The sequence below is a fragment of the Alosa sapidissima genome, chromosome 2, assembly GCF_018492685.1.
Source record: "Alosa sapidissima isolate fAloSap1 chromosome 2, fAloSap1.pri, whole genome shotgun sequence".
Lineage (NCBI taxonomy): Eukaryota > Metazoa > Chordata > Actinopteri > Clupeiformes > Clupeidae > Alosa > Alosa sapidissima.
In genome coordinates this window covers 31,393,559-31,412,759 of record NC_055958.1, presented here as the reverse complement: position 1 = coordinate 31,412,759, position 19,201 = coordinate 31,393,559, and the positions used below count along the sequence as shown (strand labels likewise).

Sequence of the window (19,201 nt, the reverse complement as noted above, 5' to 3'; positions counted from 1 at the left end):
TTTATGACAGTACTGCTGATTTACACCACCTTTATCGTTGCAAACCAGTAGGAGGAGCTTATACGTCCAGTGAGCGGGAGTCATTCGGAGACGAGAGATAGGTCCGAGCCCACTTTCAGCGAGCAGGACTAGGCTTGCTGCGTCAGGATGACTGGTCCGCTGGTTTTCGATTGTTCGCGCCATGGTTGTCTTTGTAACATTAAGACTTATTTGTTGGGGTAATTGCGGTTAGCTAACAGGTGTTTGTTGCCATATTTGCCTGCAATACCACATAGCCCTCAATACAAATTTCAAGTTTTTGCTTGAAATTGCACTGTGCCTATTTACAAGGGCATTGTTCCCACCTCTTCTGGGGCTTACCATCAAATATTGGACCTCTATAGAAAGCTGAGAACCTCTAGTTTTCGTAGGAAACAGTCAACATAACTGTGTGATGTACTCACACAAAGTTAGAGGCTAGAATATATTTTTTTCTTTCTGCCGGATTACAAGCATCTCTGAACTGACCACATTTCAGCCCTCTGGCACTTGATATGAGTGCTTTAGACCATTATTTGCCAAGGTATGCTCATGCGTTTTGTAAAATGCCTATGGAAACTCCCCATAGGACTTTTTGTTATCCAAAATGCATACTGACACTCAAATGCTTACTGCACATGAACCCCTTTGTGTAGAAGCATAATCCTGGTCTCAAATGAAAGGTACACTTTAAGGTTTCTTGTGGACTATTTAGATTGTATGCCAGGTGTTCTGATATAGACTGACTACACAAAATATGGAATAATTACAAAAAAGTATCTATTATTGCATTTACTTTGTTGGTTCAATGAGTGTGTATAAGATACACTATACATCTGTACAACTAATATTGGATAATACAACATGAAGATTCAATTTCTATGGATTCAGCCCTGCATGTAAGAAGGACGCCAATCAAGTTTCTCAACACCCAATTTGTAAACAAAGCTGCCGAGTAGCTGTGGTATGCGGTCAGGCTATTACTTAATTATGATCTGAATTCCAAGGTTGTTTGCAAATCTAAAATATTTTAAAAATCTATCTTAATTTCAGCATAGTTTGGAATTGTTTTGGAGGTAGCCTAATATGTGACACTAAAGAAGTTGCTGTAAGGCCTAGGCTACCATAATATAGCCTAGTTGTCGGCCCTTTGTGATGGGATTTCCATTTGTGAGATGGGATAACTCACCTTCAAAGACTCACAAGGTGTTCATCAGAGTGTATACACCCTATTTACATTAAATGGTAGCTATAGGCGTTGTTTCCTATCCTATTGTCTGTTTGGACAGAGTATGACAGACTAAACTGAATGAACATTGTATGTGTGTGTGTGTGTAAGAGAGAGTGAGAGACACTGTGGGCCCATCCACACAGAGACGCTTTTTGGGTTAAACGCAGAGGTTTTACTTCGTCTTGGCCGAGCGTCCAAACGAATCCTGTAAACGCACTGCCTGAAACTGCACTTTTTTGAAACCTGGTCCCAGAGTGGAAAAATCTGAAACCGTAGCCCTTTTGAATTCGTTTGGACAGCGAAACCGCACACCCTACTTGGGTATCTGTCATCGCCACACCTGAGCTGCCCTGAACTTGACACTATAGTATTGCCTAACAACAATAACTAGAAATGCAATTCCGAGGAATTACACAAGGGGATGCAATCTGTTGGTTAGGGTGTTGGTGGGGCTGTTGAGCTTGCTGCTAGCTGGTTGGTAGGGTAATTGTGATACCTGCAAAGGTGCTTTTGGAGTAACCAATTTGAATCTTGCGTGACATGGCATTCTTGAAATATCACACTCAAGGTGTTTTTGACCTTGACATTTGACCTTCAACCTCCAACATCAACTCACTTCATCTTTGAGTCCATAAAAACACTCGTACCAAATTTGAAGCATGTATGTCAAGCCGTTCTAGAGATATAATGTTGAATGCATTAGATATGGCTGGGACTTTTATTTTGACACACAGGAAACACTTTAACAGGATGTGTAGTTCAGGTAGAGGTAGATTGTATGCTTAGAAGCTGAGACAGTTGGATTCCTCACAGGTGACACCTGTGCCAGTGTTCTTAGCCTAGGAACTGCTCTGAGAACTACTTAACGAGCGCAGCTGGCTCTATTATGACATCACAGCCCCCATTCAATACACTTTTAATTACAAATATCTCAAATACACTTTTAATTACAAATATCTCAAAAAGTATAAACTTAAAATGAAAAATGAAAAACGGATAGGACGGTAAAGCCTTGGAAGATCTACGGAACGGTGTTTCAACCAAATTTGTACGTTAAGCAGTTTGGGCTGAATAGCGTGCACAAAAAGGTAAAAAGAATAATAATAACTAGAAACGCAATTCCCAAGGAATTACCAGTGCATGAAAATGCAAAAGTTGTGATGTAAAATATCATGTATAGTTAAAATAGATAATACAGAGCTGGTTACTGCGGTGATGCTAGGACAGACATGGTGGTTGCATAGCTTAATAAAAGTTGATAGTTTAAAAGTAGACCGTTTAAAAGTTGAATGTAGATAACTTTAAAGTTTAAAAGTTGAATGTAGATAGTTTAAAAGTTGTTGATATGCAGCTATTTTAATAGATAGATAGTTTAATGGTAGTTTAAAAGTAGACTGTTTAAAAGTTGAATGTAGATAGTTTGAAAGTTGTTGATAGACAGCTAGTTTAATAGATAGATAGTTTAATGGTAGTTTAAAAGTAGACCGTTTATAGTTTGAAAGTTGTTGACAGACTGGAAGTTTAATGAATGTTGATATTCAAATAGTTTAATGGCTGTGTATAGGTAGATATTTGACGATAACTGAAACTTGGAATGGCTCTAATGTTTGCTAGCAGTTATGCTAAGATTTTTAACTATGCTAACATGCTACTTAGCTAATGTTTTATAGCAGTGCTAGCAATGCTAACATGCTACTTAGCTAACGTTTTCTAGCAGTTTTGCTAAACATGCTAATTATTGTAGCAATGCTAACTATGCTAACCATGCTACTTAGCTAACTTAACTAACTTTTTCTAGCAGTTTTGCTAAACATGCTAATTATGTTAGCAATGCTAACATGCTAATTATGTTAACCATATGACTTAGCTAACCTAACTTATCATTTTTAGTAGTTATGCTAACTATGTTAACTAGCATGCTAACTATGATAACCATGTGACTTAGCTAACCTAGCTAATCATTTTTAGTAGTTATGCTAACTATGCTAACTAAAATGTTAACAATGTTAACATGCTAACTATGCTAACCATATTACTTAGCTAACTTAGCTAATCATTTTTAGCAGTTTTGCTAAAAATGCTAACTAGCATGCTAACATGCTAACCATGTTACTTAGCTAACTTAGCTAATCATTTTTAGCAGTTTTGCTAACAATGCTAACAATGTTAGCAATGCTAACATGCTAACCATGCTAACTAGCTACAGTGGGTAGGAGTCATAGTTGATGACAAGTAACAGTTACAATGGCTGAACAGTTAAAAAGTTCAGTAGTTTAAAGGGTTAAATTGTTTAATAGTGAAATATTGTAGTGAGGACTTTTATTTTGAAACACTTTTATTTTGGCAGAGGAAGCAGTTGAACAGGATGTGTAGTCTTAATAGGGCCAGTTTGTATGCTTAAAGCCTGAGACTGGCAGTTGATCCCAATATCATCCGGCTGTGGACACAAATAGGTGTTCCCGTGCTGGTGACCAAAACACCCCCTTCTTGGTCACTATCAACAACATCCGGCTCCCTTCGCCTACTTCTTCGCCTCCTGAATGCGACGGTCGACATCTGTTAACCTTTCTAAAGAAGTTGTTTTAGAATAACACTTAGAACACAAAGAGTAGTAGAACTAGGACAGGTAGCGTAGAACTAGCGTTAGCGACAATACAGAACGTTAGTCCTATTAGCCTACAGTACAAGTTTACATTTGATCTACGTGTAGGATCTGAGCACAAGCAGACGTCAGCTAGCATCGAGATGCTTGTTTAGGTGTAATTTCCTGATTACAGTAGCCTAAACTACGATAATTTCAGGGAGGCTCCATGGTAGCCAAATCTAATGAGAATGTTGGGGCTGTGTAGTCATCTCTGGAGAGAGCATGGGACTTTGTACCGTTCTAATCCAGATACCATAGGCTACACTCCCCCCCACATTAATGTTTTCAATAAAGATACAAATAAAAATAATTGTTCTCAAACTATTTACTTTTAATATATTCACAGTATGGTCAGTTGTACATGGTAAGAACAGTAGTGTTGTTTTTGTACTTTTGAACAGGCAAGAACAGTATTGAAAAAACTCAGGCTATTTATTAAGAAACAGCAGTTCACTTAATGCTTTGAGCCAGAGAGCTGGCCGATAGCATCAGGGGTCAGTAAAGCATATTGAATGAATGTATTTCAGTGCATTGTGCCCAATTCACAAATTCACAGTTACTTGCAAAGATTCAAAAATAAAAACATAATTAAATAATAATAATAATAATAATAACTAGAAAAGCATTTCCTGAAGGAAATACAGTGCATGAAAATGCAAAAAATATGATGTAAAATATCATACAGAGTAAAAACAAACTATATTGGTTGCTAGGTAGATAAGGTTTAATATAGTTGGAATGATTGAACGGTTAAATAGGTGGATAATTTGAACGGTTAAATAGGTGGATAATTTAAATGGTTAAATTATTTAGGTAGATAATTGATGATAACTGACAGTTGGAATGGCTCTAATGTTTGCTAGCAGTTATAAGATAATAATGTTAACCAAGTTACTTAACTTAGTTAACGTAGCTAATGTTTTCATATTTAGTAGTTATGCTAACTAGCATGCTAACATGCTAACTATGTTAACCATGTTACTTAGCTAACTTAGCTAATCATTTTTAGCAGTTATGCTAACTAGCATGTTAGCATGCTAACTATGTTAACCATGTTACTTAGCTAACTTAGCTAATCATTTTTAGCAGTTTTGCTAAAAATGCTAACTAGCATGCTAACTATGCTAACCATGTGACTTAGCTAACTTAGCTAATTGTTTTTAGCAGTTATGCTAACTATGCTAACTAGCATGCTAACATGCTAGCATGCTAACTATGCTAACCATGTGACTTAGCTAACTTAGCTAACTAGCTACAGTGGGTAGGAGTCATAGTTGATGACAAGTAACAGTTACAATGGCTGAACAGTTAAAAAGTTCAGTAGTTTAAAGGGTTAAATTGTTTAACAGTAAAATATTATAGTGAGGACTTTTATTTTGAAACAGTTTTTGGCAGAGGAAGCAGTTGAACAGGATGTGTAGTCTTAATAGGGCCAGTTTGTATGCTTAAAGCCTGAGACTGGCAGTTGGTCCAGGTGGCCCGAACACCTGCCATAGGATTCTAATTGCTGTGATGTCATAAAGGGCAATGTTAAGTCAATGGGGAAATTTTGATAGTTTTTAATTAATAGTTTAAAAAGTATAAAAGTTACAAAGATGAAAAATACAAAGCCCACATGTCCTAATTAAGACCTACGCGTCAATGTTTGAATGAAGTTTCTACGTTAAACGGTTGAAGCTGCATTAACTGCGTTAGAAGAAGAAGAATAAGAAGAAAAAGCCTTGGAAGAACAGTACAGTGCATTTTCATGCACTGTAATAAAAACACTCTTACACTAGGAGCTTATTCACCTGTAGGCTAACAAGCCCCATAGGCATATAACTGATTATAACCTGTTCTGCCAAAGCATCATTAATGTAAATGGAGGGGTGGAAGGGCTTTGCAAGTGTTTTGAAAGATTTAGATAGATAGATAAATAGATAGATAGATAGATACTTTATTGATTCAAGGTCTCGGTAGCATACAGACATCACACACAACATGCACTAACAACAAAAAAAGTAATAAAAGTATATAGGCCTAATATAAAAAACACAACTAAGCAATAAGGACAGTAGAAGATAAAGGGTATACTAAAATACAAATTATACTGAATAACACTAAATCTAAAACAAGTCTAAAACAGTATCCATAGTGTGCTTAGGGGTGATTAAGCATGAGGCGCTTGCAATGACTGAGGCAGGGACTGAGCCTGTGATTCTCTGTGCATAGTAAGGTAAGGTGCTCTGTGAGAGTGAGTGTCATGGTGATGGTGCAAATTAGTAAGTTCAACAGTGCAAGAATAAAGTCGACAAGGTAATATAAAAGTAGACAAGGTAATATAAAAAAGACTATAGAAAACCTATATCAGTGCAAGAATGGGTTGACGTAATAGGGTTACAGCCGTTATACGAGTATTGATTATAAAGCATTACGTATTAAGTAAAGGTATAAGTGTGGCCACAATCCGGCTGTGGGATGGAGGGAGGGGTTATGCATATGTGCTAATATAGCATGCAAACAGTGAAGCAGTAAGACAGTGGTAAAAAGTGGCTAGTGGACAGACAGTACAGCAAGATTTTGATACTCTGTTAAAAACACCTAGCATAGACATATCAAGACACAGTGTTTCTCCAATAATTTGTTCTGTACACTTCTGGGGGGTAGATTGGCCTGTCACTTGATGTGCTTGATGGAGAGTGTGAGAATGGTCCGACAGCTTGTCCTGTAAGACTAGAGAGAGAGAGAGAGAGAGAAAGAAGAGAAGAGAAGGGGAGGGAGATTAGATATCATATTCATTAGCACCAAATACAAATAAATGGCCAAGTTTGTTTTTGTTTAATTTGTAGCCATGTTAGAAAATGGCAAAGTACAGAGACAGTATGTAATACCTTTCACTGCTTGCTGTCTGGAAGGTGGTGCTGAACTGGGCCGATGGAGACGATGGGAGGGGTACGCCAGCTTGTCCTGCAGGGCTAGAGAGAAAGAGAGAGTTTTTTTTTTAACCATCTTCATGAGCAACAAATAAAACTAAATGGCAAAGGACTTAATATAGTAAGTGATACCTTTCACTGCTTGCTTGAGAGGGTGGGAGGGGTCCGCCAGCTTGTTCTACAGGGCTAGAGAGATTACAGAGAGATGAATAACAAACACTACTTACCCACAATTATACCTGCCACCAAAACGTAGCTTCACATCGACCAATGTAATAGTGTGCCATTGCCATGCTAGCTAGCACGTTAACTCTTACCAACGAACTCTTACCAACGATGCTAACGAACACGAACATCCAAATTAACAATGTACTCTGGTCATTTCAGTCCATATAAGTATTATCTATGATTTCAGCTACACAGGAAAATACTTGGCAAAGTCTTCGCAGCAAAATCTAACATCTAACTACAAACAGTTTTAAGTTATACGTTGCTCTCTTCTGGCTAGCAGCTAAATATGAACAAGATAGCATGAGATTACCGAACCACACTTGTTGCTTTTACTAGTAATCAAGGATCTTTGGCAGTACCTAGCCTAGCCTTTGTGTAACCTGCGTTGTGTTGAACCTGCACGATTCAGCCCTGCACACGCCCGGACTTGAACACGCGAATAGCAGCACCTCGGATCGGGAGGCGAGCGCGCTAACAATTGAACCAATAGTCCAGATTACTGGCTCGCATGCCAGCAGCACTCTTGAGGCGTCGGGGAGTGAGGTTTACCAACGTTCCACAAGCACAGCTAAGCTAGCTGGCATCCGTTACACTTGCACTTGCGGTGATAACCAAAACTAATGTGAATCGCGGACTATCCTACAACCAAAGAAAGTAAAGGAGATTATTTTTACCTGCGTTAGCCAAATAAAGGACGTGACTGCACCCTTCACAAACCGTAAACATTAAGTTTATTAGTTTTACAGTGGACTACAGTTGACAGTTCACTGTAAGTCCACACAAACAATTCTGGTTTCCTTGCACTAGTCAGTTTTGTAGCCTACTCTGTTGTATGGCCTACACAGCGCGCAAGCTTTGGTCAATTTCTGTAACAAACAGTGCCACCTATAGGCCTGGGATATGAAGTAACGTGTTGAGATGGATCCGTTTGGACGCAAATATTCTTGAAACTATCCAGGGAAGACGGAGGAAAAAAAGGTCGGTTTGATACGTGTGGACTAGGCCTAAAATGTGCCAGATTGTACACAGAACTGTTAACTGTTATCAAGTTCAACCTGTTTCATTTCATTAAAAGATAAATAGTTGAAATGTCAGCCAGTCCCTTGGTGTTTAACCAAAAATATATGCTATTTATTCCAATAACATAAATAAATGAATGATGATTTCTGCGAAACAGCCTTTCAGTGCATGGTGTTTGGATTTTGGAGTTTAAATGTTCAGTGGACCCTTGCCCTGCCCTTTTAACAGAAATACACACTTCAGTTCGTCTACGCCACAAACGTGAGTTACAATCTGAAGCAAGATGTCATGTCATTTGAGAATCATCTTTAAACATTTATAAAATAAATTGTACAACCCTCCAACAGCATATTTATGGATATTTCATGGTACTCCGAGTTTATTTTACCCAAGAATGTCCTCTAACAAGCATAACTTCGAAAGTAACTTGCGAGAACATGACTCAGAGAATCAATTGGCTGAGGTCCTGAGCCACAATGTCAGGCCAGCCCGCACAGACCTGTTGTTGTGTTTTCATTTTCACTGACACTGATCCTAAGCCTAGGCCACATGGGAACCTTTGTCAAGCATTGTCAACAAGGTATGGCATAGCTGTAATTACAAGGTGACAACTTGTGCATTGTTTTGCATGCCAGGATTTGGATGCTAGATATAACATATTTTATAACAGAAACTAAATTAAATGAAATTCATTTAAGAAAACAGAGTATCTTGTGGTCTGTCTCAAGCAGGAAATGGTTCATGTTTGTTGGTTGAATCTGTGTACAATGTTTTTCTAAAACAGTCTGCCGTAACCATTGCCAAATTGTGGGCTCCCTCAACAGAACTGGGGGAAAAGTGCCAGTCATTGTTTAGTGTCATCTCAGACTGACATGGCTAGTCTGTCACTTGCAGATCTGTGCAGCAAAACCCTGAAGGAAATGTACAGTAGTTCCTGTGATCATTTTATTCTGATTGAAGAACCCATCCCTTGTATTCTGTCAGGAATAGAATTATTGACATCAGATAGCTGTATCAGGTGCTGTTATCCTATTGGGCCAGACTGGGTCGCTTTGACTTGGGTCCATGTTCAGTGGAGTCTGTGTGTGTGTGTGTGTGTGTGTGTGTGTGTGAGGAGCTTGCCTGCCTTTGTCGTGTCTCAGTCAATAAGGTTTGTGGTCATCCACACGACACAAAAAGTGGCACACTCCATTGTGACCCTCATTGTGCCCAGGCATCTATTTGGTATTTTGTTTACCTGTAATTATCCTTTGAAGTGCCACCAGAGAGAAGCCACCCCCTTATCTATTCTAATCCCACCTATATATAGGGATGTTTGTAAACACGGGCTCACATATCCAGCACTGGACATGAAAACACATTACCTTGGCCAGTGTGTTGTTCTCATTGTGTGGTGTGGTATAGGGGATTTAGTTGGGCTTGTCTGTTCATCATTCATTACTGTTACATTAGCGGTTGGACTGAGAGACCATGTGTTGACCATTCTAACTTAAAAACTGAAATGATGAATATTTGAATGTAGTCAGAAGCCCAGCAGAAGAGTTTCACTATTTGTGCCATTTGTAGAATCATTTTCTCATATTTAGGCATTAGGCTTTATGTACGGCAGAGAAACTTCTGTTACGAAACCTTAAAATAGAGTACAAAAAGAAAACACATCTGATTAAACAGGTGTTTTTGATCAATACAAAACTGTCCAGAGTTCATTTACAAGACTCCACTGACCCTAAACAAACTAGAATGTTTTTGATTGTCACATTGCTGGAGGCTTTCCATGAGTGTGATTCACCTTTTAACCAGGCCAAATGGGATTCTGCCTGTGATATAAAGGTACAAATTGCATAAATAAAATCATATAAAATCTAACTCTGAACGATTAATGCAGTCACACATTGATTGTATATTGTTGTGTAACAACTTTAGCACATATTTTGCCACATATTGAATATAAATAAAAATGATAATTATTAAAAGGATATAATAATAATAATGCTGCACGTATTTTGATATACAACCCTTTGACCATAAGCAATTTGACACTTGCTGCATATGCAGTCTGTCTTGCCACGAGACCTGAATGCTGAATTGAAACTGCTGTGAGATTACTATTGACCCGAGTAAGCAATGATGTGCTCAGGTCAAGGGACAAAGTCTTTTAAAGTGTGGCAGTTGAACTACTGCATTCATACCAGTCTGTATAAATTATGCACTGCAAAACACTAAAGTTGAATATAAAGTACAGCAGGCTGCAGAAGTATCAGTTCCCCTGAGGGTCAACACCATTTTCAAAGTGACAAAAGACATACTTTGTCTATATCCCATTCCTATTTTATCCTATTTATCAAAACATCCCCTATTTTTTTTAGGAGATCCACATTAAAATATGCTAGGCACGTGAAAAGGTATATCATCACCAGACCAAAATAGAGTGTTTCGGCCTATCCTCAAAGTGCAACATGAGCCATACATTTTCCACCGCAGTTGTGTGAAACAACTGGGAAACCTCTTAGACATGAAGCATGAATGGATATAAATGACACAATGTCACAAGAAACCTGTGTGGCAGTCTATTGTAAAACTGTTGGAAGAGGCCAGGGATGTCACTAGATCCAAAACTCTATACTGGGGCACAGTCCAATCTAATGATGATAATAATAATCTGCTGAGACACATGAGTAAAATGGGAATAGTGACACCCCAAGAGGGATTACTGGACCCAGAGAAATAGCCCCAGGGCAAGGGGATCAACACAGGAGTAGACCTAACTCAGCAGGGAAGCCTGATATAGAGGTGGATATTAAATACAACAAAGCAGAAGTCAAAACTAAAATAAGTGAAAATGACCGTTTTTGTGGGATAATGAAGTCTGGGGACAACTGTAGTATTCAAGGGAAAGTGGGAAAGAGCAGGAATGCATAAAGACGTAAGCGAGAAGACAATTTGAGTGTCCAGAATAAGGGTAGGTCTAGGACATACAGGATTAAATAGAACAGTATTTATAATGAAAAATCATGTTGATGGAATTTGTGAATATTGCCTAATCAAGAGACCATGCATATGCAGAGTAATTCTGCATTGTCCTATAAATACCATCGAGCTAGGCAATGGTTGATTTTACAACTTAGTGAAAGCCAGATGGCATTACATTTACATGATATACTGCAAAGAGGATCTGGTGAAGTTTGTTTTCATTTTTTGTTTTCTTTTGTGTAGATTGACATCTTGATCCAGACTCCAGTCCAGATGGTGGCGGTAATGCACCAAAAAGCTGGTTGCTAACCTCTATACAAGAAAAGAAGAAGATACGTACAGTAAGCGTTAGCCACGTTGTGTAGATGTGTGGTATCCAGGTCGATAATATTTCATATATTGTTTTGTTTTTACTGACAATGACAACCAAACGTAATCTGCCGGCAGCAGATACTGTGCAAGAAGAGACCACTCAAAAGGAGGAACTGAGCAAACAGGTTTGAAATATTGTGCTAGTCAAGTTGTGTGTGCTAGCAACATTAACGTTAAAGGCGCCGTCAGGGATTTCAAGGCCATTACATTTTTGTCACATTCAGCAATCATCTCATCTCCTCACGACCGCTAGCTGCCCATTCCGTGATTACACTGTTTAAAAAACTCGGTCTCTGTAGGCAGCCCAGGCTCCGAAAACTGCAAACAAACAAAATGGGGGCAGCATGTCCCCTAAACAAAAACGAAACTTTGTCTAGAATTTCTCTGCCAATACTGAAAGTAGGGCTGAGCTACCTCTCTGGCGTGTTTCGTTTGGTCCTTGGTTAAAATATTCTGCACAAAACCGTCTGCTAATTAATGTAAACATAAACACTACTTCCTGCGAAATCCCTGACTGCGCCTTTAACGTTAACCGTTGTAGTATCATCAGTGCACATAACTGTGTTCTCTTACTCATCTTACTGATGAATGCAGTTGTGTTTCAACTTTCTGTTGTTGGCCAGGTTAACATGACTTACAACAGTACCTTGTTTTCAGATAAAGGAACAGAACATTTTGGTTGATGAGCTGTCCAATCTGAAGAAAAACAGGGCATGTATCTATTTTTTTTGTACTTTTAAGTGTTGGGCATTTATTAGCATGCCTCAGTATTAACATGTTTGTCTTTTATGCAGAGGGTCTACCTCCAGCAGCCCAATAGCAACATTTTCTTCCTGACAGACAGAGAACAGATGCTGAGCACATGTAAAAGTATGCCCTCTCTCTATGCGTCCAGGCCTATGTTATTTGCTTATTGTATCAGATAGATAGATAGATAGATAGATAGATAGATAGATAGATACTTTATTGATCCCCAGGGGAAATTCAAGAATCATACTGCCATTAACATCAAGCTTTCTTTTCACAGAGGACCTGGACAACCTAAAGAAAGAGTACCAAGCCATGTAAAACAAAACGACAGAAATAGGAGCAGAATGTGTGGAATTTGTTGTGTGGTGAGCCTGTCCCCTCAGTCTCTCGTCTTAGCGGACCGAGTGCAGAAAAACCTAATCAACCGGGGCCCTGACCACAGCCAGGATGTAACAAGAACTGTGATTAATACGGATTTCAAATGCCTGTTCTCAGCCCATGTCCTTCAAATGCGAGGCTGCCTGACCCCGCAACCACTTCAAGACTCTGCAGGTAACCTGCTCCTTTGGAATGGGGAGGTCTTTGGCGGCCTTGAAGTGGGACCAGAAGAAAATGACACTGTAGTTCTTCTTGAGCATCTGTCAGCCCAGGAAGACGCCACGGGTATATGCAGCGTCTTGTCTCGGGTCCGTGGGCCTTGGGCGTTCGTGTACTACCAGGTGGCAGAGCACTGCATTTGGTTTGGCAGAGATTATTTTGGCAGGAGAAGTCTGCTCTGGCATCTTGACCCCGAGGATGTGATTTTGACACTCACATCTGTGGCGTCATGCCTCTTGATCTGTGATCAGTCCCAGTGGCATGAGGTGCCTGCGGCTGGCGTTTACAGACTTGATCTGAAAGACTGCGCCTCCCATCGTAAGAAACTGACCATAGAGGTCTTCCCATGGGTTACCACTGATGACCATCCAACTGCTCACACTCCTGACTATACGTGGGAAGACCTGCCAACGTATGCCACCATAGTGCCAAATCTCTGTGGTGTGTTCCTCCAATCTCCTGTATGCCCTATGAATATGAGCATGTCGGCACCCGAGAGACCCTTAGGAAATGTCCAGAGCCCCAAGCTTTCTCTGGAGGACTTAGAAGAGCTTTTAAAGCAAAGTGAGAACGTAGAAAAGGTTACCAAACTCATAGAGGTACTGAGTGAAGCAGTGAGACGAAGGGTGCAAAGTTTACCCAGTAGAAGACTATTTGTGGAACAATCAGGCCTTAATAATGAAGCTGACATAGCCATACTTTTCTCTGGAGGGATTGACTCTATGATTCTGGCTGTCCTTGCTGATCGCCATGTTCCTGCAGGCAAGCCTATTGACCTTCTCAATGTGGCCTTCAAACTCCAAGAGACAAAAATGCAAACACAGTCCGCTAAAAAGGACAGAATGCCAAAAAAAGACCAGACTGATGAACACCCCAAACAAAGAGATCATAATCTGACTCGCTGCTTTGACGTTCCAGACAGAATTACTGGCAGAGCCGGACTGATAGAACTTCAACACCTAAGCCCAGAACGCCAGTGGAACTTTGTTGAAATCAACATAACTCCCGATGAGCTCAAAAGAATGCGGCAAGAGCGCATCAGCCACCTGGTGCATCCTTTAGACACTGTTCTGGACGACAGCATTGGCTGCGCTGTGTGGTTTGCTGCTCGGGGGATCGGCATGTCAATGGACTGCGCAGAACAGAAGCCGCATACCTCAACTGCCAAGGTAACACATGTGTTGGCCTAGCCTACCATTAACATACTTGCTTTTGGATTGGAAAACAAAGCACACAGTGTTCTCGACCTTGCTTGAGTAAGTGGAAATCATTTTGAGGTTTGTTTTGTCTGAAAGCAAGGCTTTGGTTTTTAAATGTCTCCTGGCAGGTCGTTCTGACGGGCATTGGGGCGGACGAGCAGTTGGCCGGCTACTCCAGACACAGGGTGCGCTTTAAGAGCGACGGGATGGAGGGACTGGTCAAAGAGCTGGCCATGGAGCTAGGCAGAATTTCATCACGCAACCTGGGCAGAGATGACAGGGTTATTGGGGACCATGGAAAAGAGGGCAGGTAAAAGTAATGTGTTTAGCGGCCAAGTATGCCTTAATGCCCCCAGATAATTTATGGTTATACTTAGTGTTTATACATACAGTGTTGTTCTTCCTGCAATATTTTAGCAGTCTCATTTTAAGATGGAAGTTTTGTTTTGTTTTAGGTTTGTTAAACCTTTTATTTATATCAATATCAGTCTCACATTTATCCATCTTAACCTTACTTTACTCTTTTAACCTTTTCTTGGACAGATTTCCCTACTTGGACGAGGACGTTGTGAGTTTCTTGAACCAGCTGCCGGTGTGGGAGAAGGCTGACCTGACTCTGCCGCGGGGTCTGGGGGAGAAGCTGCTCCTGAGGCTGGCTGCCAAAAAGCTGGGCCTGGGGCCCGCCGCCATCCTGCCCAAGAGGGCCATGCAGTTCGGCTCCAGGATCGCCAAGATGGAGAACGGCCGCGAGAAGGCATCGGATAAGTGCAAAAGACTTGTGACAGAATGAACCACACTCAACTAATCAATTTGGTTGAGTTTATTTTATACAATTACACAATTTCTGAGGAATGAATTAGAAAAAAAGAGAATCACATCTGCCCGCCCTGCCCCAATGAGACATATATATGTATAAAGTAGTTACATCCTTTTAAAGAACAAGTCTTCATGTTGTCTCTTTAAGCAGCACATACATTTGCTTATTTTAAAATGTCAATGTAAATAAACGCTAATATCTTGAACTCTGTCTTTAAAATATTGGTCACATTCTATGTAGGATGGAAGGTTTCCCACATCAAAGCGCCCAGATATCTCATGGACATACACAGGTTTTCTGAAAAGGAACAGAGGCTTTAAATGAATGATTTTGCTTTCATATCACAAAATACATCAATATACAGTATTATTGGCAGCTATCTCAGAGAGGAAATACCTTAATATAAGCCAAGACAGAAAGGTCCCAGGGGCATCTCTCTCCTCAATGGGTGCATTCTGTCATGTATATAAATATGTTATATACGCACAAAATGTAAAGCAGCATAATTTTATAATAATTCAATTTGTTGTGAAATACAAATGGTTTACGTTTTTCTCATGAAGGAAGACCTCTAAGAGTGGAAGGCTGCCTTTGGAGAACAAGTAGAAGCAGGGGCACTGAAAGAGAGCAGTCATTCCATTTCATACATATTCAAGCAAGCGATGCAATGCTAGACTCGATTTGGTGGACACTATTACAGATCCTTTCAACTGCATCAACCAAAAATGTGCATTCCTAAGGCATTTCCAATGGCACAGAAACAACATTGAGCTAATGGTACTTTGGGGACAAGCAAAATGTATGTCAAGATTTTCAAGATGTCTAGTCTTGATTAATTTCAATTTCAAAGTATGTGCATTGGTTTTGAACATTTCAAACGGAAACCCTCTAGGAACAGGTTGAAAGGGTCTATACTTGATCTGGACACATGACGATATCTTACTGCCTTCCTGGACTGGGTGTCAGATGGTTGAGGCTTTTCTTTCATACAGCTCACACGCATGTCCTCATCAACTTCCAGAATCCCATACTTGGACGTTTCTGACGGAATAATCAGAGGTGGGACCAAGTCACTGTTTGGCAAGTCACAAGTAAGTCCCAAGTCTTAGCACTCAAGTCCAAGTCAAGTCCCAAGTAAATACAGAGAAGGGCAAGTCGAGTCCAAGTCCAAGTCTCATCAAAGCCAAGTCGAGTCCAAGTCCAAGTCCCAATCTTTTTCAAGTCCTGAACAAGTCATCAGGTACTCTTCACTTAATAATGGCATTATTAGACTATCGATCATAATTTTAACACTTCCATCTAATCCACAGATTTTTTTTTTTATAAATACAGATTAAAATATGTTCAATGTTTCTGTCTTGAAATCTTTTACGATATATGCATGCGCATACAATATACACATGTGCATACCTGAGTAATCTGTACAAAACGGATAGCTACATGACAAATAAAAATATTGTTTTTCCAAATTTCGGAGCCCACTGTAAGGATGAGTAATAATTTGACTGATGGCATTTCACTGCGCTAGGCCACAGATTTGCCTGCAAACAATTTATTAGGCTGTCTGCCAGTGGCGACTCATAAGGGAAGCCAAGGTCAACACTTTTATATTATTTAAAAGATAATAATGACACAGTAATTTTGTTTTAAAGTATTCATTTCTTAAGAAATACTACACATTTGATGCTGTTTATCTCATTTGTAAATGGTGCACTGTCACTTTAAGCCCATTGTGTGCCACTGTCCACACATTCTCATAATGATCTTTTTTACCAGCTCCATTCCTATGGCTAGTCCACAAACTCAAACATCGTTTGTGCCACATGAATAGCACAATATTAACAATGATAAGCATTATATTAAGTTGGCACAAACAGCTTTCATTCCTTTGGAAATAGATGCATGTATGACATGATGCTTGCTTGACATTTTCTGTTTGCAATTAAATGTGAATTATGAGCCTGGTAGCCAGTAGCCACCTAGCTAGCTGAGTGGAATGCGTTTCAATCGGCATATCAATGTGCTTCATGTAAACAAATTATTGAATAGGCCTACTTCAAGACTCACCATTTCCGTTAAACAAAGGCAAAGACAACTCTTCATATTCTTGTCCACTTTCCAAATCACAGTGAGTGCAGCCTATGTCATAGTGACCTGGATCTCATAGTTTATAACAGTAGTGAGAACCGGATAAATCCGCAATTTCCCCTAATCTCGTATTTGTTGCCTTCATGATTTCCTTTTATACGTTTCTTATATTTAAAAGAAAATATCAATCATCATCAACAATGACAAGCCAGCTGGAACCTGCCACTCGTTTTCTCTCCCTCTCGCGCGTGCTTAGATGGGGTTCTCAATTAAATGGAGTAGGCTAGCAAAAGTTCAAGTTGGATCTTAATGGAGAGGACTCGAAAAGTATCATCTTTATGTAACATGCTGTTGGTGCATTTTGACATTGTAAACGTTCTCTAACAAGAGTGCGAATCAGTTTGCAGTAAAGCTACTAGTTATTAGCTAAATGTTGGTCGTTTCTCGGTCTCTTGGTGCCCTACACACAGTGCGTAACGCATGTGGGGGTAGCGGCAGCACTGAACTGTGCTCTGGACTGGCCGCTTGTCTCCGCTATTTTTTTTTTTTTTTTAGTCGCGGAGGGAAAGCATCTCTGGGGTGACTGGTCCACGATCAGGAAATGTAGTTTTTGACTCGAGACATGTCAAGTCGTCACAAGTCAAAGAGGCAAAGTCCGAGTCAAGTCTCGAGTGAATAGTATTCAAGTCCAAGTCGAGTCGCAAGTCATGCCGAATTTTATCAAGTCAAGTCTGAAGTCATTAAAATCATGACTCGAGTCTGACTCGAGTCCAAGTCATGTGACTCGAGTCCACATGTCTGGGAATAATTGAACAATAAACAATATGATCAATGTTTGGGTACAGAATACTGACAAGTTACTGATTCACTCAGACTAACAAGGATTTGTTGGTGGCAGTAGGGGGTATGTCAATACTGTAATCATTTGTAACCTGGTAGGAGTTGGTAGTAGGTTTTGAAATATTTGATTTTAAGTTCCTGTCGGGAATCATGATACGTACCCTCTTCCTTGCATTGATAAGAGAGCACCAGATTTGCATCACAAACATTGGCCTGGAGTTCACAAAACCTCCCTGTAAACTTTAACAGACTGAAGTCTTCTTTAAACAATGTGTCACTGTTGAGCAAAGAGAATGGGAGTTTCACACATTTCACATTACAAGGTTGATATTGACATGGCCCTTTCAAGAGAGTTCCATTATCAGCATCATCGTTGGCCCCACAAGGCTTCCGTTTTAACATTCCATATGATATCTTAATGCAGAGGAAGTAGATTGGGAACCAAATAGAACGTTCAAGCATTGTTTTTGTTTTTATTGTTGAAAGGGTCTATATGCATGGTGCACTTGTGTTTGGATGCAAGTTTATTTTAGCGTGTTTACCCTCCAACGACTATCACATGGTCCTCAACTGAGAAGTGCTTGATTGTGAGCTGGAGGCAAGCAACAGCACCAAGCCGCCCCTGGATCAAATGAGAGAGAGGCCATACCAGTTCTGTAAGACAGCTCCTGATTACATCACAAGCTATGCTGTACTCCAGCATCATATTTTTTATGTATTTGCCGTTTCAGAAATCTCAACACTGATGTATGCATTATACTGATACAAAGGCTACATTGTCTTGTCAGTATCTTACTATCTGATGAAAGTGATGATAAAATAGTCAAGACCTTATTTGTGCTGGTTCCATCACTGAGAATCTTCACATTAGGAAAGTCCTGGGCCCATGTCTGAAAAGCTTCGAAGTAGAGTGCATTTGTCTGTGGACGAGATTATTTACAGTAGCCTACGATCAGATTTGGGCAATTAGAAATCACGTTTTGATTCTCAGCTTTGTAGGAATGCGCTTCTATGGTCCACTGCAAGTACTTACAACCACAAATATTGTATCCACACTTCCAGTTGCAGTCATTGCCTTGATCCAATGAGATATAAGAGCACAGTGACCCACGGGAAGCAATGGCTTGGCAATGCCCAACAGATGCTTGAATCGTCCAGTTGTGTCATTCTCAACATCTCTTTGCAACCTTGTTCCATATCCTGCTGCTAAAATAACAGCTTTCATGTTGCAAGCTAATTTAAACAGAAAGGTTAGTCTACAGAAGTTAGCTACTTAGCTAGCTGCTAACGCTAGGCTGAAATGTTCTCCTTGATAGTAAACTTTCGTAACAGCCGAAGTCTGTAGTTGGAACTATTATAACATTTAAAGTGTAACGTTTACCAAGACTCCGAGATACACTTCCAGTGATTAAAAAACAAGTTTTCTTCTCTGAAATGACATGCGCCCTAAGAGCTGGTCAAACTCCACATCTAAAACGCAAAATAATGCAATACTGCCCTCTACTGTTTGTA

General features: G+C 39.9%; 3 protein-coding genes and 1 long non-coding RNA gene across 7 annotated transcripts; 2 read left to right on the top strand and 2 right to left on the bottom strand.

Moving 5' to 3' along the window:
• Positions 1–6,222: 6,222 nt before the first annotated feature.
• LOC121703939 lies at positions 6,223–6,991 on the bottom strand. The gene is made up of 3 exons (XR_006030188.1): positions 6,938–6,991; positions 6,764–6,847; positions 6,223–6,605 (listed from the first exon to the last, which is right to left on the bottom strand). It is a non-coding gene; the product is annotated as an uncharacterized LOC121703939 (long non-coding RNA).
• A 4,341-nt stretch (positions 6,992–11,332) lies between these two features.
• On the top strand, positions 11,333–12,564 carry LOC121703938 (ASNSD1 upstream open reading frame protein-like). The gene is made up of 4 exons (XM_042084417.1): positions 11,333–11,523; positions 12,056–12,109; positions 12,193–12,268; positions 12,426–12,564. The coding sequence occupies exons 1-4, from the start codon at positions 11,392–11,394 to the stop codon at positions 12,464–12,466; spliced, it is 303 nt and encodes a 100-aa protein (XP_041940351.1). The 5' UTR covers positions 11,333–11,391; the 3' UTR covers positions 12,467–12,564.
• asnsd1 (asparagine synthetase domain containing 1) lies at positions 12,493–14,966 on the top strand. Its single transcript, XM_042084408.1, has 3 exons — positions 12,493–13,914; positions 14,073–14,254; positions 14,488–14,966. Exons 1-3 carry the CDS (start codon positions 12,493–12,495, stop codon positions 14,732–14,734), a joined length of 1,851 nt encoding a protein of 616 aa, XP_041940342.1. The 3' UTR covers positions 14,735–14,966.
• Positions 14,750–19,161, bottom strand: zgc:136439 (uncharacterized protein LOC678627 homolog). Of its 4 annotated transcripts, none has more exons than XM_042084414.1 (8): positions 18,723–19,161; positions 18,520–18,609; positions 18,232–18,311; positions 17,851–17,966; positions 15,705–15,802; positions 15,310–15,378; positions 15,158–15,216; positions 14,750–15,075 (listed from the first exon to the last, which is right to left on the bottom strand). In XM_042084414.1, the coding sequence occupies exons 1-8, from the start codon at positions 18,912–18,914 to the stop codon at positions 14,994–14,996; spliced, it is 786 nt and encodes a 261-aa protein (XP_041940348.1). In that variant the 5' UTR covers positions 18,915–19,161; the 3' UTR covers positions 14,750–14,993. The 4 variants fall into 4 exon arrangements, 2 of the variants coding, with proteins under 2 accessions (XP_041940348.1, XP_041940347.1); XM_042084413.1 differs by having other exon boundaries at positions 14,750–15,058; positions 18,723–19,158; XR_006030186.1 differs by having other exon boundaries at positions 14,981–15,058; positions 15,677–15,802; positions 18,723–19,160.
• Positions 19,162–19,201: the final 40 nt, after the last annotated feature.